This window comes from Hemiscyllium ocellatum, chromosome 13, assembly GCF_020745735.1.
Source record: "Hemiscyllium ocellatum isolate sHemOce1 chromosome 13, sHemOce1.pat.X.cur, whole genome shotgun sequence".
In the NCBI taxonomy this organism is placed as follows: domain Eukaryota; kingdom Metazoa; phylum Chordata; class Chondrichthyes; order Orectolobiformes; family Hemiscylliidae; genus Hemiscyllium; species Hemiscyllium ocellatum.
This window is the reverse complement of record NC_083413.1, coordinates 8359735-8385914: the sequence shown is the minus strand read 5'-3', so window position 1 is coordinate 8385914 and position 26180 is coordinate 8359735. Positions and strand designations below refer to the sequence as shown.

Here is a 26180-nt window from a genome sequence, read left to right as displayed (position 1 = left end):
TAGGAAAGAGAGAGCACCTCTGGGCTGTCCATGGACTTGCCTCTGGACAAAGGGAAACGTGCACCATTTTATACAGTTGGTTTCAACCCACCTTAGCTGTTGCAAACCAATCATATTCTTAATTGGTTCCATGCACATCTAATCAGATTAATCATGTGACTACATGATCAGTTCATGGACAGCTCAGATCATCCCATGATCTTGAGATGTTTACCAGACCCCTTTATCACCTGTCCCTGTGCCTTCACAATACATCCTAGTCAACCACATTCCTGTCCCAGTTATTCCATACTCCCCTGTTAATTGCAAGGGGGTTTCCTACTATTTGTCTTAGACTGAACATCCATAGGAATGCAGTCAAGTCCCTGAAAGCCTGTTTATTAAAGGTGCATTTTTTATGTATAACCTGTGGCTGTGATTACCTGAGTCTCTGAATTGAGATGGGTCAGACCCTTCCTTTCAGTAACAGAGGTTGAACCAGCCTGGCATGGAGGCTTCCATCAGCTTTCCTCAAGGCTGTTTCTCATAAAATTATCTGGAAAGAAGCAGCTGCTGCATTTTGACTTATGATTTAAACAGGATTCTTTTGAATGTAATTCACAAGACCCTTGAGGGCTATCTTAATGTTTTTACCTTGCATACACTCCTTTTATGGAATGCTAGAATTGCTCTTGCTTATAGTTTGCCATCAAGCACTAGGCTATAGAAGCTGCTGTTGTCAGCTAAAAATGGTCCCCAGCTATTTTATGTCAAACTGTGAACCATTTTCAGCTATTTTATGCTGCTTCCAACCATAGGCAACACTAACACCTACCTTTGTGTTCCTTGTGTGGAATCTGATGGCCAAATAATAACATGAAGGAAGGATATTATTAAGGTGGAGAGGCTTCAGAAGACATTTACCAGGATGTTGCCAGGTATGGAAGGTTTGAGTTATAAAGCAAGGCTGGGATGTTTTCACTGGAGCGTAGGAGGTTGAGAGATGACCTTACGGACCTTATAAAATCATGAGAGGTATGAACAGAGTCATTATAGTTGTCGTCCCCCTTAGGATGGGGGATTTCAAGACTGGGGGCACGTTTTTAAGGTCTGAGGAGAGAGATTTTAAAAAGACTTGAGAGGAATTTTGTTTTTACACGGAGGGTGGTTTGTGTGTGGAATGAACTTCATGAGGAAGTGGTGGAACTGGGTAGAATTACAGTATTTAAAAGACATTTTGATAGACACATGAATAGGAAAGATTTAGAGGGATATGGGCCAGGAGCAAGCAGGTGAGATTAATTTAGTTTGGGATTATGTTCGGTATGTATTGGTTGAATGTCTGTTTGTTAGATCTGAAATATCCAAGTGTTTTGTTGACTTAGGAACAGCTGCATTGTCCTGCATTATGTTCTAATTTATGTCTAAATCACCTTGAGAACGTGCTCCGGAACAGAATGTGCTCACAATCGAGGGGCTGCCTAAAGGATAATTCAGAACGCACTGGTTAAGTAAAAAGCGAAATTTCCTGAGAAGGCAAATGTTATATTTTGACAACATTATACTGACATTAACCTTTTAAGGCCTTTCACTAGGTGTATGTCACAGACAGTGAACTTGAAGAGAGAATTTTGAAAGCAGGAAGAAACTGGATTAAAACAATGGTGTCTTTTCCATATTAGGGTTGTGCTGGTGGATCGAGCAGGGGTGCTTAGTGCTCCACTTGGGTGGATTTTCCAGTCTACTGGCTCCAGAAGGCGCAGTCTGGAAAGGGGGAGGAGGCGGGAAGAGATGGGGGTGGGGTAGGGGGGAAGCGAGGGGGAAAACAATGACAGCTGATCATTCGATCATTGTCAAGTGTTGAGTTTGCAAAATGCCGCAGGGGAAATAATATAAATAAATGAATTAATAAATAAGTAAAGCATGTAAGACAGCACTTTTCACTGTACCTTGGTACATTTGACAATAATAAATCAAGTCAAAACTTGCACCAGCTGAATTTTTCCAGTGTTTTTTTTTCAAATTCCGATCCCCAACAATCTTTTGCTGTTGTCAAAACGAAGGCCTCACTTTAAGGAAAAACATATTCAGGTTTATTGTGTCAATGCATTATCAAGTCCAGTCATGGTCCAAATGTCTCGATTAAATTTCATTATAAGACTTGTTACTGCATGGTTAGGAAGATTTTTCATCTTGTCTTTTGTTTTGATTTGATTTTTCCCTGCACCGTCCATGGTCCCAGATGACAGCTCACATTAAAGTAACCGAGCTGAACCCCTTAATGAGATATGCATCATCATTATTGTAAAATCTGGTTATAGTCAATCAGACTCGCCTCATTTCACATTGCTATTTGAGAGAGATTTTAGCTCTGTTTCCATTCCGACAGAGGATCAACCACGTGGGGTGATACCTGACACAATCTGATTTATAATCCTGTTTTCAGTGATATCACTTACATTATTACAAGTTTCAAATCTGCCTCAGACATTCTTTCAGATGGTGTGATTGTGGTCACGACTGAAGGACATCTGAACATTCTATGTGACTGTACTAGCCTGGTGTCGAACATTTAGTTCTACAGCAGCATAGTCAAGAAGGTGAAATAATAGCAACCTCACCTCACTGTGTAATGTGAACTAGACATTGTGTTTGTAAGGCCTGGTTTCTCTTCAGTCTTTGCAAAATCGTTTTTTCCAGAACCAGGGGTCACCCTCTAAGAATATGACACAAGGCATTTTGAACTGAGCTGAAGAGAAATGTCTTCATCCAGGGATTGGGGAGCCTGTGGAATTCTCTGCCACAAAAAGCAATTGAGGCCAAAACGTTGAATGATTTCCAGAAGGATTTAGACGTAATTTTTCAGGCTAAAGGGATCAAAGGGTATGGGCAGAAAGCAGGAACAGGGGACAGAGTTAGATGGTCTGACAGCATCATATGGCTTGACAATCCTATTTTTAATGTTGAATTGAATTGAATTTATTGTCACGTGTACCGAGTCACAGTGAAAAGCTTTGTCTAGCGAGCAACACAGGCAGATCACAGAGTTCAGTAGCATTGATAAATAAATAATAGATAAACAGCGGTAAAAACAAAAACGCAGGTACAGGTGAATGTTAAGAATTTGAGAGTCCATTCAGTATTCAAACAACAGTGGGGTAGAAACTGTTTTGAAACCGGCTGATGCGAGTGTTCAGACTTCTGTACCTTCTCCCTGATGGTAGGGGTTGTAGAAAAGCATTGCCAGGGTGGGATGGATCTTTGAGAATGCTGGCGGCCTTTCCTTGATAGCGGGCCTGGTAGATGGATTCTATAGATGGGAGGGTGACCTTTGTTATTGTCCGGGCAGAGTTCACCACTCTCTGTAACCGTCTCCAATCTTAAATAGTAGAATTGCCGTACCAGGTAGTGATACATCCAGACAGAATGCTGTTGATGGTGCACTATGTTTCTAAAAGACAGACTGATTAATATGCTGAGAGAAACCAAGATGAAAATTCTTAAGCTGTTTTATTTTGCAGGGAGAAATTGACAATTATAAGCAACAAGCAAAGCAACTTTCAATTATCTTCTGTCTTTTTCTCTCCTCAAATCAAAAGAAACGGAGCGTGAAACAAGACCATATTACCTGACATAGTTATTATGGGCGTATTTTCCTTACTAACCAATTCATAATGCAAAGCTTGTGCCATTAGTTACTAGGTGAAGGTGAGGATTGCAGATGATGGAGATTAGAGTCGAGAGTGTGGTGCTGGAAAAGTACAGCCGGTCAGGTAGCATCTGAGGAGCAGGAGAGTTGATGTCTTGTTGAAGAGCTTATGCTTGAAACGTCAATTCTCCTGCTCCTCGGATTCTGTCTGACCTGCTGTGCTTTTCAGTATCTCACACTCAACTGATCTCCAGCATCTGCAGTCCTCACTTTCTCCTAGGTATTTTTGGAATATTACATGCAATTCTGGTCTCCTTTCCATCAGAAGGAGGTTGTGAAACTTGAAAGGGTTCAGAAAAGATTTGCAAGGATGTTGCCAGGGTTGGAGGATTTGAGCTACAGGGAGAGGCTGAACAGGCTGGGGCTGTTTTCCCTGGATGGTCGGAGGCTGAGAGGTGACCTTATGGATAGGGTAAATAGACAAAGTCTTTTCCCTGGGGTGGGGGAGTCCAGAACTGGAGGGCATAGGTTTAGGGTGGAAGGGGAAAGATATAAAAAGGACCTAATGGGCAACGTTTTCATGCAGATGGTGGTACGTGAATGGAATGAATGAGCTGCCAGGGGATGTGGTGAAGGCTGGTACAATGACAGCACTTAATAGGCATCTGGATGGATACATGGATTTAGATGGATATGGGCCAAGTGCTGGCAAATGGGACTAGGTTAGGTTAGGATATCTGGTCGGCATGGATGACCAAAGGGTCTGGTTCCATGCTGTACTTCTGTATGACTCTATTTTTGAAGGGAAGGTTATGTTTGATAAATTTAATCAGTTTTATTTTTGAGGTAGCAATTGTGAATATTGATGAAGTAATACAGTTCTAGTCACCAAATGATAGGAAGAATGTGATTACACTAGATGATGATAAGACATTCACCGTGATGCTGCCTGGACTAGAGTAATTCTGCGACTAGGACAAAGTGAGGACGGCAGATGCTGGCGAGTCAGTCAAAGGTGTGGTGCTGGAAAAGCACAGCAGGTCAGGCAGGATCCGAGGCGCAGGAGAGTTCACGTTTCAGGCATAGGCCCTTCATTAGGAATGTGGAGGGGTAACGGGGCTCAGAGATGAATAGGGGGTGGGCCTTGGGGAGAAGGTAGTTGGTGGGGGTGAAAGGGATAGGTCGGTGGGGGAGGGTGGAGTGGATAGGTGGGAAGGAAGGTAGACAGGTAGGACAGTTCAAGAGGGTGTTGCTGAGTTGGAGGGTTGGGTCTGGGATGAGGTGGGGGAAGGGGAGATTTGGAAATTGGCGAAATCGATGTTGATGATCAGAGTGGTGCTGGAAAAACACAGCAGGTCAGGCAGCATCCGAGGAGCAGGAGAGTCAACGTTTCGAGCATAAACTCTTCATCAGGAATGAGGGGGGTGGCCCAAGGGGGCTGAGGGATAAATGGGAGGGAGTGGAGCTGGAGGGAAGGTAGCTGGGATTGTGATAGGTTATTGATAGGATAAACAGACATGATGGGCCAAAGAGTCTCTTGTTGTGCTGTTAGAAACTCTGACTCTAAACTCTATGATATCAACAGACAGGGTGAGTGAGCAAATCAGTGCCAATTGCTATTCAGCGCAGAAATGTATGAGGTAATGCACTTATCGAAGGTGAACAAGGTCGGAGGATTAATGAACAACCGGATCCTGGAAAGTTCTAGAAATCAGAGGGATCTTGCTTTGCTTATGTAGAGACCCTTGAAGCAACTGGGCAGATAGATAAGGTGGTTCAGGAGGCTTACTGGATACTTGCTTTTATTTGCTGAGGTGCAGAACGTCCGAGTAGGGAAATTATGCAGGAACTGTGTAAAACGTTGGTTAGGCCACAATGGAGAACTGAGCGAGGTTCTGGAAGGATGCAGTTACGTTGGAGAGGATACAGCTGAGATTTACCATGACTGTGTCTGAGCATGACAGTGAGAGCTATAAGGGAAGGTTAGGCTGGGATTGTTTTCCTCAGAACACCAAACATCGCAAAGGTACCTCCTCGAGGTGGTGCCTATTATGAGGGGCATAGACAAGGTGGATGGGAAGATACTTTATTTTGCCATTAGTAGAGTGGTCAATAAACACTTGTCCAACATCACTAATGATCCAAAACAATCATAACTTAGGTGTTAGAATCAAAAGCCATCAAGTTCACACACCGAAGGGCAGCCCACACAGACTCTGTAACGCTGCATTTCCCATGGCTAACCCACCATGGTTACATCCCTGAACACTACAGGCAATTTAAAATGACCAATCCACCTAACTTGCACATCTTTGGACTGTGGGAGGAAGCCGGAGCACCCGGAGGAAAACCACACGGACACGGGGAGAATGTGCAAACGCCACGCAGACAGTCGTCTGAGGGTGGAATCAAACCCAGGTCCCTAGAGCTGTGAGGTAGCAGTGCTAACCTCTGAGCCACCAGACAACCCAAGGTTTTAATTATATATCTTGCTACAAAAAGCTCAGAGTTTTGAGCAGACCTCTTAAATGTTAATGTTAATTGATCTCTCTCTCTCTCTCTCTCTATCTCTCTCTCTCCGGCTGTAATAGTGCATTCTGCACTCCGTTCTGCCACCCTGGAGCACTTTGTATGTTACAATCTGCCTGTAGAGTGTGTGAAACCACACTTTTTTCACTGTATGTTGGTACGTGACAACAATAAATCAATCAATCAGCCATCATTGGCCAGCTTCTAATTCCCATTTCGTCTTGGTTTGGTTTTGGAAACCAAAAGAATTATGGTTGCTGTAAATCAGAAACAAGAACAGAAGTTGCTGGAAGAGCTCAGTAGGTCTGGCAGCAACTGTGGAGAGAAATTAGGATTAATGTTTCGGGTGCAGTGACCATTCCCCAGAACTGCTGTGCTTTTCTAGTAATTTCTGTTTTTGTTTCTGGTTTAGTTTTGACTGCAATAGGATCAAAGTTGATCTTCATAGTTATTCTTCACCATTAAGGATTTATTTTTGTGATGAATAGATCGTAGAACCTTTCAGTGTGGAAACCGGCCCCACAAGTCCACACCAACCCTCCAAAGAGTAATCCATTCAGACCCCTTCCCCTACTCTATTACTCTACATTTACCCCTTTACACCTACCCTCCACATCCCTGTATACTATGAGCAGTTTACCATGGGAAATTCACCTGACCTGCATATCTTTGGGACTGTGGGAGGAAACCAGAGCACCCGGAGGAAACCCACACAGACACCGGGAGAACGTGCAAACTCCATACAGTCGCCTGAGGCTGGAATCGAACCAGGTCCCTGGTGCAGTGAGGCAGCAGTGCTAACCACTGAGCCACCATGCCACCCCGAAATAGATTTCATGTACTATATCCACTGCAGAAATTGTCACATTTTGCTGCCAATGTAAAACAATCAAAGAAGTTGAAGAATGTCATAGCAAGTTTTGAGAAGATTTATAGCTCAGGTTGAGGTTCTGGATGTAGATTTGTTCGCTGAATTGGAATGATACATCTGGAAATGAACCTTCCAGCTCAGTGAGCAATCCTACATCCTGAAGAATGTCATGTTTTGCCTTTGAGAGAGTGTCTGTATATGACATTTAACACGTGATCAGGTGGTAATCAGTCACCAGCACTGTGCGATGGAATACATTTGAGGTATTTAAACATGTAGAAAGTTTACATTGTTTTCTCATTCCAGGGTGGAGGTTGCAAATTCCATCGATATAACTGTGCTGTCGAGTCCCCCAGGAAAGGCTGGAGTTTTATGCATCCAGGAAGACTAACTCATCTTCACGAAGGGCTTCCAACTACAAATGGAACGCGATACATTGCCGTGTCTTTTGTTGACCCATAGACCTTTAATGACCTTGCATTTGCGTGAACACTCAAAATATGATTAAGAGGGTTGACTTCCTGAGCACCCGATTCCTCAATCCATGATGTAATGGGATAGAAATTTGTCTCGGACGGTGAGGCAGAATGACTGATACTGGATTAGCTGCTCATTATGCAGGGCCTGATATTGAGTTCTGTTGAGCTAAGTATCTCATGTCCTGAGTAATACAGGCTGCTGATCCAATATTGCTCATTTTCGCTCTTTCACTGGAGATGAATTTCTACCCCAAAATATTACAAACAAAAGCTGAACCTTCCTTGTGATGGAAGAATATATCATTTTTAAAAATCACATTTCTATTAAACTTAATTGATTTATAGAGTCATAAGTCTTAGAGGCATACAGCATGGAAACAGACCCTTCGATCCAACCCATCCATGCTGACCAGATATCCCAACCTAATCTAGTCCCACCTGCCAGCACCCGGCCCATATCCCTCTAAACGTTTCCTAGTCATATACCCATCCAAATGCCTCTTAAATGTTGCATTTGTACCAGCCTTCACCACTTCCTCTGGCAGCTCATTCCATACATGTACCACCCTCTGCGTGAAAAAATTGCCCCTTAGGTCTGTTTTATATCTTTCCCCTCTCACCCTAAACAATGCCCTCTAGTTCTGGACTCCCCAACCCCAGGGAAAAACTTTGTTTATTTACCGTATCCATGCCCTTCATAATTTTGTTAACCTCTATAAGATCACCCCTCAGCCTCTGATGCTCCAGGGAATACAGCCCCAGCGTGTTTAGCCTAGGTATTTTGGATTTAAAGGAAGTGAGAAGGGATAGCAGGCAAAAATGTTCCACCATGACAATTAAGATACTGTCTTTCGCTATTGAATAGTTACCACTTCAGTCCTTCTGAAGCCCAGTGATACTGAGTGGTATTACCTCATGTTATACAAGTACAGGGGACAATCCTCCTGATAGGCATACAGTTAGTCTGCTTACAGACCAGATTGGAGTGTTTTCTGTCTTTTACACCCTAGTTTATATAGTCTGTTAAAAACAACTACACTTGTACATGAGAAATGCAACAAGTGAGTGAAGCCTTCAGTATTTACTTATAAAGCAGAAACTATGTGCTATTCAGGAGTAATAGGTCAGTCCCTTAGTGCCATGATCAGAGAAGCAGATTGACCTGAATCAAATATCAATCTGCATAGGATTGCTCTTATGTAGAGCAAGTTACTCACAATGACTATGCGCTCTCAGAAGAGATGAATGCCTGAAAGTGAACTGAGTTCATTTTAGTTGCTTTAATTGTCTTTTTCGTCTCAAAACCTACTTTGTTTTTTATTTGAAATCAAAAAAATCTTTGCACAGCGGGTTTAATGTCACCAAACTGAAATGCTGTTTGTTAAAGATGGTCCGGTGCCCCATGTATTGTACAAAGGATTTCCTTTGGTCTTGCTTGTTTACTGTGCACACAACTCAAATGTCGCTGTTTGAAGAATTAAATCTCTGGGCAGTTTATATTCTGTTGTAGTGTTAGACCAGTGATACTTAACCAGCCCAAGTATCCTCAGTGAAACTACAAAAACACACAACAGTGGCCACAGTACAGTGTACTGTGCACAACCTGCCTGTGGAGGGCAAAGTTAACTTATTCTGCCAAGTGTTCTAAAATTTAAATAAAAATAATATGATGAAAATTATATTTGGTGTTTATTTGTTGATGAATTGAAACCATTTGAGCATAAAGTGCTTGTGCACCTATTGTTGCCAAATATAATGAAGGCTGTTAAAGGTACAGAAAATGAGTGATTAGATTGAAAATTTTGCATGTTGTCAGTATCATGCTTTTATTTCATGGGAATACAGTATTTTTTTAAAAATTGAAGCCTTAACAATTTGATTAATTTAGTTAAGGAGAAGTTGCATTAGAAACTTGATGGATTTACAAAGTGTTATTTAATTTCTGGGATGGAATTTCAGTCTAACCCTAATTGAAGTGTCTGTGGTTCTCCAGAGCAGGCTGAGAAAACCCTCAGTCAGCTTGCACAGTGTATTTCTATCGTACCTCTATTACACCTGATCTTTCCAAAACACTTTCAAACTAATTAGGTACTTTGTGAATGTATTCAACGTGATAAATGATAAAGTTGCCATGGTGCCAGAGGACAATAGAGCAGCTGTCTCATTAGAAAGTAACAAGAAACTGGAGGTGGTTTAATCAAAGGGTCACCCACCTCACGTGAGGGGAGAGGTTGAGAAGGAGAGACCTTCATGGCAACCTCAGGCAGTGCGGGAATTGAACCCATGCTGATGACATCACTCTACGTCACAAACCAGCTGTCCAGCCAACTAAGGAAGCCTGACAGTCCATCTGCACACAGCCAACTCCCACAGGCAGCAAGGTGAAAATAACTAGGTAATCCTTAACGCCATTAGATATAGAAGCCAAATTAGGCCATTCGGTCTTGCAATTCTGTTCCATAATTCAATCATGGTTGATATGTCTCACAACCCCATTCTCTTGCCTTTTCCCCGTAACTTTTGATTCCTTTACTAATCAAGAACCTAACTGTCTCTGTCTTAAAGACACTCAATGACTTGGCCTCCACAGCCCTCTGTGGGAGCCAGTTCCACAGATTCACCCCACCCCTCCCCAACCAAACCCGGCTGAAGAAATTCCTCCTCATCTCTGTTCTATAGGACATGCCTTCACTCTGAGGCTGTGCCCTCGGGTCCTAGTCTCTCCTATTAGTGGAAGCATCTTCTTCACTCCCACTCTATCCAGGCCTCTCAGTATTCTATAAGTTTCAATTAGAGTCCCCCCTCATCCTTCTAAACCCCATCGAGTACAGACCAAGAGTTCTCAGCCTCTCCTCATATGACAAGTCTTCATTGCCTGACATCATTCTTGTAAATCTTCAGTGAATCCCCTCCAAAGTTGCCTTAGGTATGGGTAAAATGGCCAAGTGGTATTATCACTAGAATATTAATCCAGAGATCCATTATGAGGACCTTGGTTCAAATCCTACCACAGCAGATAGCAATTGAATTCAATAAAAGTCTGGAATTAAGAATCTAATGATGACCATTAATGCATTGTCCGTAACAACCAATCTAATGTCCTTTAGGGAAGGAAACTGCCATCTTTACCTGGCCTGACCTATGTGTGACTCCAGACCCATTGTAACGTGGTTGACTCTTAACTGTCCCCTGGGCAATTAGGGATTGACAATAAATCGCTGTGTAGCCAGCGACACCCTCATTCCATGACTGAATAATAGGGAAAACAAAACTGCTCACAATATTCCAATTGTGGTCTGATCAGAACCTTAGACTGCTTCTGCATTACATCTCTGTTCTTGTATTCTAACCCTCTTGAAATATATGATATCATTGCAATCATCATGTTAATATGAACCTCATGTTAACCTCAAGAGAATTCTGAACTAGGACACACTTTCTTACTCAGATTTCATAAACATTTCCCCATTTAGAAAATAGTCTATGCCTTCATTCTTCCGAGCAAAGTGCAGAACCATTTTTGGGATGTTAATTGGAGGGACAACTCTGCTGTTCTGCTTCAACAGCATGTTGGGATCTTTCCGTACATCCTCCATCGAAAAGATACCCAAACCCAAAAGTGTCAAGTAGGAGTCTAAAGCAAAAGATTAGATTTCCTACAGTATGGAAACAGGCCATTCAGCCCAACAACAAAGGGATTCTGGGTAATCCAAGATGGAGGACAGAAAAAGTTTCTGGCTGTAACAGCTGCTCCTTTTTTGAGGTATTTTAGGTGCTGGGGGTGATTTCCTCAAATTCCAAGAGCAGCAATTACTGTTTTATATGCTGTGGCATTGTTATGGAACTTTAGAGAAAAATGTCAAAACAACAGCAGTTTTAAAAGGGAGAAGAACAGACAAAGGAAGCACATGGTGAGGTCAATGCAGGAGAGAGAGAGAGAACGAAACTGACACCACTGTGATCCTGTACAGTTACTGCCTTTGCTGTTTGAATTCATTATTCGCTGAACATCGAAGTGCGTCTGGGAAAATTGCAAATAGTGAAATTCACAACTGATCTTGGAGGAACTGTTTGGGTGAAGTCACAGCACAGAAACAGATAAGTTGATCGTTGTTTTAAGTGTGGCCGACAGAAAGTCTACAGTAGTGAGTAGAATGGGTTCTTTCTTGATAATATATTTTTTGAGATATGTCTCGATTAAAATATAAGCCTTAACTATTAATTAACCTGGAGCAGTGTTTGTAGAGAAATAATAGTGTTATTTTCTGGGTCTATAGATTGTGAAGGAGCAAAAATGGCCTTTAGTAGAGTGATATGTGCTTCTTGTCAGATGTGGGAGTTTAAGGAGAGTTTACAGGTGACTGTGGATTATATCTGCCATAAATGCTGTTGGTTGTGAATCCTATCAGATCAAATGAATTGGTTGGAGAGACAGTTAGAAGCAATGAGGAATTTGCAACAGGAACAGTGTGGGATGGATGGCGGTTATAGGAAGGGGGAAAATCTCAGATACAGTCACATAGATGGGTTAACTCCAGGAAGGGTAAGAGAGGTAGGCAGCTAGTGCAGGAGTCTTCTGCCGCTATCCCCATTTCAAACAATAATGCTGTTTTGGAAAATGTAGGGGGTCATTGATTCACAGGGGAACAGCCAAGTTTCTGGTATTGAGGCTGGCTGTAATGCAATGAGGGGAACGTTGGGTTCCAAGAGATTGATTGTGTTAGGGGACTCTCTAGTCTGAAGTACAGACATTTCTGTGGCCAGTAGCAAAAAAATCAGAATGGTGTGTTGCTTCTCTGATGCCAAGATCAAGGAAGTCTCAGAGAGGGTGCAGAATGTTCTCATGGGAGAGAGGGACCAGCAAGAGGTCATTGTCCAAATTGGAATCAACGACATAGGAAGGGAAAAGGTTGAAATTCTGAAGGGAGATTAGATTAGATTAGATTAGATTAGATTAGATTAGATTAGATTACTTACAGTGTGGAAACAGGCCCTTCGGCCCAACAAGTCCACACCGACCCGCCGAAGCGTAACCCACCCATACCCCTAGATTATAGAGTGTTAGACAGCAATTTAAAAAGGAGGTCCTCGAGTAGTAATATCTGGATTACTCCTGGTGCTACGAGCTAGTGGAGGCAGGAAAAGGAGGACAGAGCAGATGAATGCATGGCTGAGGAGCTGGTGTATGGGAGAATGATTCACATTTTTGGATCATTGGAATCTTTGTTGGGGTGGAAGTGACCTGTACAAGAAGGACTGATTGCACCTAAATTGGAAGGGGAATAATATACAGGCAAGGAGATTTGCTGGAGCTGCTCGGGAGGATTTAAACTAGTAAGGTGGGAGGGTGGGATGCAGGGAGACAGTGAGGAAAGAGATCAATCTGAGACTGGTACAGTTGAGAACAGAAGTGAGTCAAACAGGGCAGGCAAGGACAAGGTAGGACTAATAATGTAAACTGCATTTATTTCAATGCAAGGATCCTAACAGGGAAGGCAGATGAACTCAGGGCATGGTTAGGAACATGGGACTTTTCATCATTTATATTAGTGATTTGGATGTGAGCATAAGAGGTATAGTTAGCAAGTGTGCAGATGGCTCCAAAATTGGAGGTGTAGTGGACAACGAAGAAGGTTACCTCAGATTACAATGGGATCTTGATCTGATTGGCCAATGGGCTGAGAAGTGGCAGATTCAGTATAACATAGAACCTTACAGCACAGTACAGGCCCTTCGGCCTTCGATGTTGCACCGACCTATCATTCCAATCTGAAGCCCATCTAACCTACACTATTCCGTGTATGCCCTTATGCTTGTCCAATGACGACTTAAATGTACTTAAAGTTGGCAAATCTACTACCGTTGCAGGCAAAGCATTCCATACCCTTCCTACTCTGAGTAAAGACTACCTCTGACATCTGTCCTATATCTATCACCCCTCAATTTAAAGCTATGCCTCCTCGTGCTCGCTGTTCCCATACTTGGAAAAAGGCTCTCCCTGCCCACCCTATCTAACCCTCTGATTATCTTATATGTCTCTATTAAGTCACCTCTCAACCTTCTCTCCAACGAGAACAGCCTCAAGTCCCTCAGCCTTTCCTCAAAAGACATTCCTTCTATACCAGGCACCATCCTAGTAAATCTCCTCTGCACCCTTTCCAAAGCTTCCACATCCTTCTTATAATGTGGTGACCAGAACTGTACACAATACTCCAAGTGCGGCCGTACCAGAGTTTTGTACAGCTGTAGCATAACCTCATGGTTCCGGAACTCGATCCCTCTATTAATCAAAGCTAAAACACTGTATGCTTTTAAACAACCCTGTCAATCTGGGTGGCAACTTTCAAGGATCTGTGTACCTGGACACCGAGATCTCTCTGCTCATCTACACTACCAAGAATCTTACCATTAGCCCAGTACTTTGCATTCCGGTTACTCCGACCAAAGCGAATCACCTCACACTTGTCCGCATTAAACTCCATTTGCCACCTCTCAGCCCAGCTCTGCAGCTTATCTATATCTCTCTGTAACCTACAACATCCTTTGTCACTATCCACAACTCCACCGACCTTAGTGTCATCTGCAAATTTACTAACCCACCTTTCTCCGCCCTCATCCAGTTTATAAAAATGATGAACAGCAGTGGACCCAACACCGACCCTTGTGGTACACTACTAGTAACTGGACTCCAGGATGAACATTTCCCATCAACCACCACCCTCTGTCTTCTTTCGGCAAGCCAATTACTGATCCAAACTGCTATATCTCCCACAATCCCATTCCTCCGCATTTTGTACAATAGCCTACTGTGGGGAACCTTATCGAACGCCTTGCTGAAATCCATATACACCACATCAACCGACTTACTCTCATCTACCTGTTTGGTCACCTTCTCAAAAAACTCAATAAGGTTTGTGAGGCACGACCTACCCTTCACAAAACCATGCTGACTATCCCTAATCAAATTATTCTTTTCTAGATGATTATAAACCCTATCTCTTATAACCTTTTCCAACACTTTACCAACAACTGAAGTAAGGCTCACTGGCCTATAATTACCAGGATTGTCTCTACTCCCCTTCTTGAACAAGGGGAACCACATTTGCTATCCTCCAGTCTTCTGGCACTATTCCTGTGGACAATGACGATTTAAAGATCAATGTCAAAGGCTCGGCAATCACCTCCCTGGCTTTCCAGAGGATCCAAGGATAAGTTCCATCCGGCCCAGGGGACTTCTCTATTTTCACTCTCTGCAAGATTTCTAATCAATCCCACCTAGTTTAGTAGCCTGTATCTCAGTATTCTCCTCGACAACATTGTCGTTTTCTAGAGTGAATACTGTCAGAAAATATTCATATAGTGCTTGCCTCTATCTCCTCTGACTCCACACGCAATGCCCCACTACGATCCTTGATTGGCCCTAATCTTACTCTCGTCATTCTTTTATTCCTTAAATAACTATAGAAAGCCTTAGGGTTTACCCTGATCCTATCTGCCAACAACTTCTCATGTCTCCTCCCGGCTCTTCTGAGCTCTGTCTTTAGGTCTGTCCTGGCTACTTTGTAACCCTCAAGTGCCATAACTGAGCCTTCACATCTCATCCTAACATAAGCCTCCTTCCTCCTCTTGACTAGAGATTCCACTTCCTTCGTAAACCACGGCTCCTGCGCTCTACAGCTTCCTCCCTGCCTGACAGGTACATACTTATCTAGGACACTCAGGAGCTTTTCCTTGAATAAGTTCCACATTTCTAATGTGCCCATCCCCTGCAGTTTCCTTCCCCATCCTATGCTTCCTAAATCTTGCCTAATCGCATCATAATTGCCTTTCCCCCAGCTGTAACTCTTGCCCTGTGGTATACACCTATCACTTTTTATCACTAAAGTAAACACCACAGAATTGTGATCGCTATCACCAAAGTTTTCACCTACTTCCAAGTCTAACACCTGGCCGGACTCATTACCCAGTACCAAATCTAATGTGGCTTCGCCCCTTGTTGGCCTGTCTACATACTGTGTCAGGAAGCCCTCCTGCACACACTGGACAAAAACTGACCCATCTATAGTACTTGTACTTTAGTGTTCCCAGTCAATATTTGGAAAGTTGAAGTCCCCCATGACAACTACCCTGTCTCTCTCACTCCTATCGAGAATCATCTTTGCTATCCTTTCCCCTACATCTCTGGAGCTATTCGGAGGCCCATAGAAAACTTTCAACAGGGTGACCTCTCCTTTCCTGTTTCTAACTTCAGCCCATACTACCTCAATTGACGAGTTCCCAAACATCCTTTCTGCAACTGTAATACTGTCCTTGACCAACAATGCCACACCTACCCCTAATTTACCATCTTCTCTGTTCTTACTGAAACATCTATATCCTGGAACCTGCAACAACCATTCCTGTCCCTGCTCTATCCAATTTGGAGTTTAATTTAGATAAATGCAAGGTGCTGCATTTTGGGAAAGCATTTCTTAGCAGGACTTATACACTTAATGGTAATGTCCAAGGGAGTGTTGCTGAACAAAGAGACCTTGGAGTGCAGGTTCATAGTTCCTTGAAAGTGGAGTCGCAGGTAGATAGGATAGTGAAGAAGGCGTTTGGTATGCTTTCATTTATTGGTCAGAGTATTGAGTACAGGAGTTGGGAGGTCATGTTGTGGCTGTACAGGACATTGGTTAGGCCGCTGTTGGAATATTGTGTGCAATTCTGGTCTCCTTCCTATCAGAAAGATGTTATGAAACTTGAAAGGGTTCAGAAAATATTTACAAGGATGTTGGCAGGGTTGGAGGATCTGAGCCATGGGGAGAGACTGAACAGGCTGGGGCTGTTTTCCCTGGAGCGTTGGAGGCTGTGGGGTGACCTCATAGAGGTTTACAAAATTATGAGGGGCATGGATAGGGTAAATAGACAGTCTCTTCCTTGGGTTGGGGGAGTCCAGACCTAGAGGGCATAGGTTTAGGGTGAGAGGGGAAAGATATAAAAGAGACCTAAGGGGCAACTTTTTCACACAGAGTGTTGTACGTGTATGGAATGAGCTGCCAGAGGAAGTGGTGGAGCCTGGTACAATTGCAACATTTAAGAGGCATTTGGAAGGGTATATAAATGGGAAGCGTTTGGAGGGATATGGGCCGGGTGCTGGCAGGTGGGACTAGATTGGATTGGGATATCTGGTCGGCATGGACGGGTTAAACCGAAGGGTCTGTTTCTGTGCTGTACATCTCTATGATAAGTCCACACTGACTCTCCGAAGACCCAGATCCATTCTCCTGCTCTATATTTACCCCTGACTGATGCACCTAACACTATCGGCCATTTAGCATAGCCAATCCACCCTGACCTGCACATCTTTGGACTGTGGGAGGAAACCACAGGGAGAATGTACAAAGTCCACACAGATAGTTACTCGAGATGGGAATCGAACCCAGGTCTCTTGTGCTGTGAGGCAGCAGTGCTAACCATTGAGCCACTGTGCCGCCTAAGTGAGATGCAATTAATGACCATTACATCATATGGATAACTGGGCTAAAAAGGGTGGCATAGAATGAAAAGGTAAAGTCACTGCATTCCTATCCATTGGAGAGACATGACTGTGGTGGTTCAAACTGAGGGTCATCATGCCTTAGGTGAGGGGAGAGGTTGAGAAGGAGACCCCTTCATGGTAACATCAGCTGATGTGGGTTTTGAACTCCTGCTGTTGGCATCCGTCTGCATCTCAAACCAGCTATCTGAGCCCTGAACAAAAAAATGGAAGTACTCTTTGCAGATTGGCTATTGGTGAACTTGCATCCCTGACTTGTCGTATACGAGCATATTGAAAGCAGTTGGCGTTGAACCCAGTCGATGAGTGTGGAAACGTGTGGCCGTTTGATACCATGCATTTTATGTCTTTACTGACAGTGGAAATTCCACCCATTGTCCTTTCCACAGGGAGAGCCTGTTCCACCCGTTGATGAGTACTGAACTACCCCTTCAATCAGTATTGTATTTAGAACCGCACAATAAATGTTGACAGATCACCCATCTTAGACTAGAAGTTGAAAAACTTTGTTGCTTGGTATAGGACAAGTATACGCAGGATTACGTTGTGCATTGAAGCCAGTATTTATCGTGCTGTTTGAAAAATAGATTTCATTTGAGGATAAAACTTTGCGAAGCTATACTGATGGCACTGTATCCAAACTGGAACACATGTATAAATGTAAGCCATTGTCCAGTTTACAGAAGTTCTGTTAGTCCATGTGACTTGACCGTGTCTACATGTGTCAGTCCAGGTATTTCTGAAAGACACATTCAGAGCAGTGAAAGAATCTTTGTTCATAGACGGTCTGTGTGTTCAGTCAGATTGGCAACACCACAAGCGCCGTTTGTCCATTGAATACTAAGACAAACATTTAGGTTGGTAGCAGTATAACTTCAGTTTAATCTTCAATGTAACTTCAGCCAAATGTTCAGTTTTTTTAAAACGATTGAAAGACACATCTGATAATGAGTAAAAGATTAATGTTCACCTCTTCATTATCATCACTTGCAAGCTTATCACTGAGATGTTATTTTGACTGCAGGCTGGAAATGACTGAATTTCAAGCAATGCATTCACAATGATCTGGGAGCACAGAGAAGACTTGTGATGAGAGTTGATGTTTTGGGGACAACCCTTTTTTTAAAAATACCTTCTGCTGACCAGGCAGGGGGAGGGATGGCTTAGTTATTTCTTGGTGGAACACCATTGACCTGAAACATTGACTCTTGTTTCTTTCTGAAAATGTGTTGCTGGAAAAGCGCGGCAGGTCAGGCTGCCTGACCTGCTGCGCTTTTCCAGCAACACATTTTCAGCTCTGATCTCCAGCGTCTGCAGACCTCACTTTCTCCTCTTGTTTCTTTCTCCACTGTTACAGTGAAAGCCGGCCTTCACCCCTTCGAGGGGATATGTGTTTTAATTAAATATGGATCTGAAGCTTCTGGCATTGCAGGGTCAGTCAGGGTGAGCTGTTGGTGTGATGCTTGGTAGAGGTTTTATGACTGGTAGACATTTTGAGACCAGTGAGTGAAGATTCCTTCAACAGCTTGTGAGGTGAGGGGTGCAGTTGGTGAGGTTTGGCATTTGGTACAAAAACAGCAATTGCTGAAAAAGTTCAGCAGGTCTGGCGGTATCTATGGAGAGAAAACAGGGTTAACGCTTCAGGGGAGGGTCCAGTGATCCTTCCTCAACATGTTTGATGCACTCACTCACCATTGGCCTTTTATGTGAGATAGAGTTATAGAGATGTACAGCATGGAAACAGACCCTTCAGTCCAACCTGTCCATGCCGAACAGATATCCCAAACCAATCTAGTCCCACCTGCCAGCACCGAGCTCAAATTCCCTCCAAACCCTTCCTATTCATATACCCATCCAAATGCCTCTTAAATGTTGCAATTGTACCAACTTCCACCACATCCTCTGGCAGCTCATTCCATACCCGTACCACCGTCTGTGTGAAAAAGTTGCCCCTTAGGTCTCTTTTATATCTTTCCCCTCTCACCCTAAACCTATGCCCTCTAGTTCTGGACTCCCCGATCCCAGGGAAAAGACTTTGTCTATTTATCCTATCCATGCCCCTCATAACTTTGTAAACCTCTATAAGACCACCCCTCAGCCTCCGACGTTCCAGGGAAAACAGCCCCAGCCTGTTCAGCCTCTCCCTATAGCTCAAATCCTCCAACTCTGCCAACATCCTTGTAAATCATGTTTTGGGTTTTTTGTGGCTCTTCTGATTTAAACTCCTGCTAGTAATTTCCTGGTTACCTGGACCCAAAGCTATTGCAAAGTTAGTGTAGAGGGCTGCCCAAGCACCCCTTGTGGATGGATGACAATTTCTTTGCCCTCCAACTATCTAAAGGTCTTGAGCATAGCATTAGAAAATTTTGGAATCTGCTCTTTCCTTTAATGTGCCATTCTTATGTCTTTTCAACATCAAAATCTCTTTTAGAATGACTTCCAATGTCAAATCTAATTAAAATACATATCTCCTCCAGGGAGTGAAGGCTGCCTTTATATAGCATAGGAAAACTCAAGCACTTGCTCCATCACCCAAATTAGACACACAGCCTAATCATTTCTTGTATGTACCAAAAGCAAGCATCATGACCCCCTCGCCATTCTTCAGGCTTATTGTATCATGTAGCCTGTACCGTTGCTAACTTTGGTGCTAAAAGCAAAATTAGTGCTTCAAATTCCGTAAAACTGCAAGATGGCTTCCTCATTTTCATTTTCCAAATTTTTAAAATCATCCACTTTCTAGACCAGCATTGATAGCCTCTTCCTAATTACCCCAGAGGGCAGGTTAACAGTCAACCCCATTGCTGTGGGTTTGGAGTCACATGTTGACCAGACCAGACCAGGTAAGGACAGCAGTTTTTCTAAAGGACATTGGTGAATCAGATGGACTTCTCCGATTATCAACAGTGGTTTCATGGTCACCACCGAGTCTTAATTCTAGGTTTTTTTTAAATTGAATTCAAATTCCATCTACAATGGTGGGATTTGAACACGGGTCCCCAGGACATTACTTGGTTATATATGTTCATACCACCAGTATTATTCCCTAGAGATAAAAGCCAATATTCTGTTTTGTTATTCAATTATCTTTAGGACCTATGTAATAGTTTTCAGTGGTCTGTACATGTGGATGCCTGAATCCCTTAGTTCCCCCACAGCTCCTAGTCTCTCACCATTAAGAAATTATTCTGATTGGTCTTTCTCTCATATCTCATACTTCCCCCTTATTTACCCTTTATGCTGCCAATTATGCAACATAGAAACATACTAATTTGGTCATGATTTGGAGATGCCGGTGTTGGACTGGGGTGTACAAAGTTAAAAATCACACAACAACAGGTTTAATTGGAAGCTTTCAGAGGACAATCACCTGTTGAAGGAGCGTTGCTCCGAAAGCTAGTGTGCTTCCAATTAAACCAGTTGGACTATAACCTGGTGTTGTGTGATTTTTAACTTTGTACTAATTTGGTGAAGGAGTAGGCCATTCGGCCCTTCAAGCCTGTCCCACCATTCAATGTGATTGTGCAATCTCAGTGTCCCATTCCCATTTTCTCTCCAACATCCCAATTCCTTCAGCTGCAAGGGCCACGTCAAGCTCCCTCTTGGACGTATCTAAGGAACCGGCCCAAACAACTTCCTGTGGGAGAGAATTCCACATGTTGACAACGCTGAGTGAAGAAGTTTTTAAAATTAGATTCCCTACAGTGTGGAAACAGGCCCTTCAGCCCAACAAGTCCACACTGACCCTCCGAAGAGTAACCCACCTATACCCATTTCCCTCTCACTAACACTATGGGCAATTAAGCCTGGCCAATTCACCAGACCTGTGCATCTTTGGACTGTGGGAGGAAACCGGACCTCCAGGAGGAAACCCACGCAGACGTGGGGAGGATATGCAAACTCCACACAGACAGTCACCCAAGGCTGGAATTGAACGTGGGATTCCTGGTGCTGTGAGGCAGCAGTGCTGACTACTGAGCCACCTCATCTCAGTTCTTCCTCATCTCAGTTCTGAATGGCTTACTCCTTATTGTTAGACTGTGACCTCTAGTTCTACACTTCCCCAACATTGGGAACATTCTTCCCGCATCTAGCCTGTCCAGTCCCATCCGGATTTTATATGTTTCCATGGGATCCATCCTCATTCTTCTAAGTTCCGGTGAGTACAAGCCCTATCGATCCAGTTGTTCCTCGTATGTCAGTCCTGCCATCCTGGGAATTAGTCTGGTGAACCTTCCCTGGAGTCCCTCAATAGCAAGACTGTCCTTCCTCAGACGAGCAGACTAAAATTGCACACAATAATCAAGGTGTGACCTCACCAAGGCCCTGTATAACTGCATTCTGATTCTTGATGAAGGGCTTATGCCCAAAACGTCTCCTCTCCTGCTTCTCGGATGCTGCCTGAAACGGTTGAAAGGGTTCAGAAAAGATTTACAAGGATGTTGCCAGGGTTGGAGGGTTTGAGCTATAGGGAGAGGTTGAATAGGCTGGGGCTGTTATCCCTGGAGCGTCAGAGGCTGAGGGATGACCCTATTGAGGTTTATAAAATCATGAGGGGCATGGATAAAGACTTTTCTCCAGGGTAGCGGATTCCAAAACTAGATGACACAGGTTTAAGGTGAAATGGGAAAGATTTAAAAGAGCTGCAAATGTGTTGCTGGTCAAAGCACAGCAGGCCAGGCAGCATCTCAGGAATAGAGAATTCGACGTTTCGAGCATAAGCCCTTCATCAGGAATAAGAGAGAGAGCCAAGCAGGCTAAGATAAAAGGTAGGGAGGTGGGACTAGGGGGAGGGGCGATGGAGGTGGGATAGGTGGAAGGAGGTCAAGGTGAGGGTGATAGGCCGGAGTGGGGTGGGGGCGGAGAGGTCAGGAAGAGGATTGCAGGTTAGGTGGGCGGTGCTGAGTTGAGGGAACCGACTGAGACAAGGTGGGGGGAGGGGAAATGAGGAAACTGGAGAAATCTGAATTCATACCTTGTGGTTGGAGGGTTCCCAGGCGGAAGATGAGGCGCTCCTCCTCCAGCCGTCGTGTAGTTGTGTTCTGCCGGTGGAGGAGTCCAAGGACCTGCATGTCCTCGGTGGAGTGGGAGGGAGAGTTAAAGTGTTGAGCCACGGGGTGATTGGGTTGGTTGGTTCGGGCGGCCCAGAGGTGTTCTCTGAAGCGTTCCGCAAGTAAGCGACCTGTCTCACCAATATAGAGGAGGCCACATCGGGTGCAGCGGATGCAATAGATGATGTGTGTGGAGGTACAGGTGAACTTGTGGCGGATATGGAAGGATCCCTTGGGGCCTTGGAGGGAAGTGAGTGTGGAGGTGTGGGCGCAAGTTTTACATTTCCTGCGGTTGCAGGGGAAGGTGCCGGGGGTGGAGGTTGGGTTGGTGGGGGGTGTGGATCTGACGAGGGAGTCACGAAGGGAGTGGTCCTTGCGGAACGCTGATAGGGGAGGGGAGGGAAATATATCCTTGGTGGTGGGGTCCGTTTGGAGGTGGCGGAAATGGCGGCGGATGATACGTTGTATGCGGAGGTTGGTGGGGTGGTAGGTGAGAACCAGTGGGATTCTGTCTTGGTGGCGGTTGGAGGAGCGGGGTTCAAGGGCGGAGGAGCGGGAAGTGGAGGAGATGCGGTGGAGGGCATCGTCGATCACGTCTGGGGGGAATCTGCGGTCCTTGAAGAAGGAGGCCATCTGGGCTGTGCGGTGTTGGAACTGGTCCTCCTGGGAGCAGATGCGGCGGAGACGAAGGAATTGGGAATATGGGATGGCGTTTTTACAGGGGGCAGGGTGGGAGGAGGTGTAGTCCAGGTAGCTGTGGGAGTCAGTCGGTTTATAATAGATGTCTGTGTTGAGTCGGTCGCCCGAGATAGAAATGGAAAGGTCTAGGAAGGGGAGGGAGGAGTCTGAGACAGTCCAGGTGAATTTCAGGTCGGGATGGAAGATTTAAAAGAGACCTAAGGGGCACCATTTTCTAACACAGGGTGGTGCGTGTACGGAATAAGCTGCAGAGAAAGTGGTGGAGGCAGTGAGAACTGAAGGGTTTAGAGGGATATGGGCCAAATGCTGGCAAATGAGACAAGATTAGTTTAGGCTATTTGGTTGGCATGGACGAGTTGCACCGAAGAGTCTGTTTCCATGCTGTATATTTCTATAACTCTATGGATGCACACCTATATTTCTCCATCTAAGTCAGTTTACCTATCTAAATTTAAATTATTTTATTTGGTCATTTTATTATTGTGGGGTGATGCCAAAATAGCATGTTTATGATGTCGACATTATCTCTGTTTGGCTTGTTTCCAGAGATGATGTACTGTCTAAGATGTTTCTGAAATATTAACAGAGGTTTTGACAGTTCAACATGTATCAGAAAGCATGTTCTATTTATTCACTCAAGAGTGGCTCAATGGTTAGCACTGTTATCACACAGCGCCAGAGTCCTGGGTTCAATTCCTGCCTCAGGCCACTGTCTGTGTGGAGTTTGCACGATCTCCCCATGTCTGTGTGTGTTTCCTCTAGGTGCTCCAGTTTCTATTTATTTGTTTGGGTTTCCTTGAGTTGGTGATGTCATTTCCTGTGGTGACATCATTTCCGATGTTGATGCTGTTTCCTGTTTCTATTTGTCAGAGGGTGGTAAATGCGATCCAAGTCAATGTGTTTGTCGACAGACAACGGTGTGCGGGTTAGCTGGATTGGCCATGCTCAATTGCCAACCCTAGTATCCAGGAATGTGCAGACTTGTTGGGTTAGCCATGGGAAATGCAGGGATAGGGAACTAAGGTGGGTCTGGTGAGATATTCTTCAGAGAGTCGGTGTGGACTCAATGAGCCAGATGGCCTGCTTTCAGACTGTAGAGACAAGATGTAGGATTATTGCTCATCCCTAGTTGTCCTAAAACACGGTTGTTTCCTTGGACTGCTGCTGTCCATCTTATGTGGATATGCCCACAATGCCATTAGGGAGAGAGTTCCAGGATTTTGACCCAGTAAGACTGAAGAAACACTGGCATATTTCCAATTTAGGATGGTGAACAGCATGAGAGTGGAATTTGCAGGTGATGGTGTTTCTATGTATCTGTTGCCCTTGCCCCAATGGAAAAACATCTGCCCGTCATTGACTCCAATATAATTAAATAATACGTTGGCTCAGGAAGTGAGTCCAATGAGTCAGAAGGGTACATGGCAGAAGTGAGGAGAACATTGAAACTTCAGAACTGACATCAAAGAGTTAAATTCAGATGGAAAGGATGAAAAGTGTCTGGGTTAATCTTGCCCAGCAGTACCTCAGCAGTAATTGTTAGAGTAGAATCTAGGCTCTATTCAGGCCAGTGGGGGAGTGAGGGAAAACAGAACTCAAAAATAAATAGTTTTGCCTGTAGCTAATGCGCTAATACTATGGAAACGAAAGGAAGGATGCAGATTCTGTAATTTATAAACTCTTTGCTCTTCTGAGAAAGGTATTAAGCAAGGCTTTTAGATTTAAAACATGAACTAATTAGGAAAGAGTATGAGGAACTTTTGATTGATTATGAACATGATCAATTATCAAGATATTTAAAGCCATGATCCTGATTTTTAACAGGGTGAGGGAGGATAGTTTAGCTTTTTTGATTGACTGAGACTTGCCTTACAAGCTTGGACTTAGACCAACAGTGATGAAAGAGAATGGTGATCCAGGGTTAAAACCTGACAAGGTGATTAAAACGCACACAACTCCAGGTTATAGTCCAACAGGTTTATTTGGGGGCACTAGCATTCAGAGTGCTGCTCCTTCATCGGGTCAATAGTGGGGCAGAATCATGAGACACAGAATTTATAGCAAAAGACTACAGTGATAAAATAATATACTTAGCAAACCTAGATTGTTAAGTCTTTCATCTTTTACAGCTGCAAATGTGTTGCTGGTCAAAGCACAGCAGGTTAGGCAGCATCTCAGGAATAGAGAATTCGACGTTTCGAGCATAAGCCCTTCATCAGGAACAAGAGAGCTTGTTTTTGAGGATGAAGGGCTTATGCTCGAAACGTCGAATTCTCTATTCCTGAGATGCTGCCTAACCTGCTGTGCTTTGACCAGCAACACATTTGCAGCTGTGATCTCCAGCATCTGCAGACCTCATTTTTTACTCTTTCATCTTTTAGAATGGGTTATAGGTTTTGGTTCATTAATATGTAAATCCTAGAACTTTTTTAAGTCACCTTCTTGAGATAACTTAAGGTTTTTTTAAAAAAGGTGACATCTCAGCTCAGACAGTGCATTAAAGGTGTGAGGTTAGAGTCTGTCTGTATCCCAACCTTGAGTTAGATTGGTTCTATTTCCAAAGTGGAATTTGTAAAATATTACATGGATTGATTGCCTTCATTGACTGTCTCCAGGTTATTCAGTTTTTGAGCAAAATAGAATGAATCTACAAATATAATTCTGCAAATACAAATTCACTCCACAGACTTATAAATGTATGTGCATGCAGGGGAGAGAGAGAGAGAGAGAGAGACTCTGTGTGCATGTGAATGTGTGTTTGCGTATAAGCTTGGTAAAGTGTCTGAGTGTGATGGGGTATAAGCCTGTGAATGGGTACGTGCATGGGTGTGAATGTGGAGGATGTATTTGTGAGTGTATGAGGGAGAGAATGTGTGTGACAGAGGCTCTGTATGAGTGTGAAAGTATGTAAGAATGAGTGTGTGTGTGTATGTGTGTGTGCAAGAGTGAGTGTATGAGAGAGAGTGTATAGTGCAGTGGGGTCACCTGTACCTGATTGAGACCATCCTCATGGGTACCGAACTTGGTTATCAACCTCTGCTCGGCCACTCTGCGTTGTTGCCTGTCCCAAAGTCCACCTTGGAGGATGGTCACCCGAAGATCCAAGGCCTGACTGCTGAAGTGTTCCCTGACTGGGAGGGAACACTCCTGTCTGGTGATTGTTGTGCGGTGTCCATTCATCCGTTATCGTAGCGTCTGCTTGATCTTGCCAATGTACCATGCCTCAGGGCATCCTTGCCTGCAGCATACGAGATAGACAGCGTTGGCCGAGTGCAGGGTCTGACTGCAGCTATATAACAAGAATTGTGACAGATATTTGTCTTCATTTATATTTGCATCTAACAGATTCTGAAACCATAGGGTTTGTCAGCCAGTAACAGTGTGT

General features: G+C 43.9%; 1 protein-coding gene across 2 annotated transcripts in view; it reads left to right on the top strand.

The window, feature by feature from the left end:
• The window catches only part of plod2 (procollagen-lysine, 2-oxoglutarate 5-dioxygenase 2), a 170094-nt gene extending 160908 nt beyond the window's left edge, over positions 1–9186 (top strand). For both annotated transcript variants that reach the window (XM_060834529.1, XM_060834528.1), the window contains one exon: positions 7335–9186. In XM_060834529.1, coding sequence (XP_060690512.1) covers positions 7335–7490 — 156 coding nt within the window. In that variant the 3' untranslated portion in view covers positions 7491–9186. The remainder of the gene's footprint in view (positions 1–7334) is intronic.
• The last annotated feature ends 16994 nt before the right edge of the window (positions 9187–26180 follow it).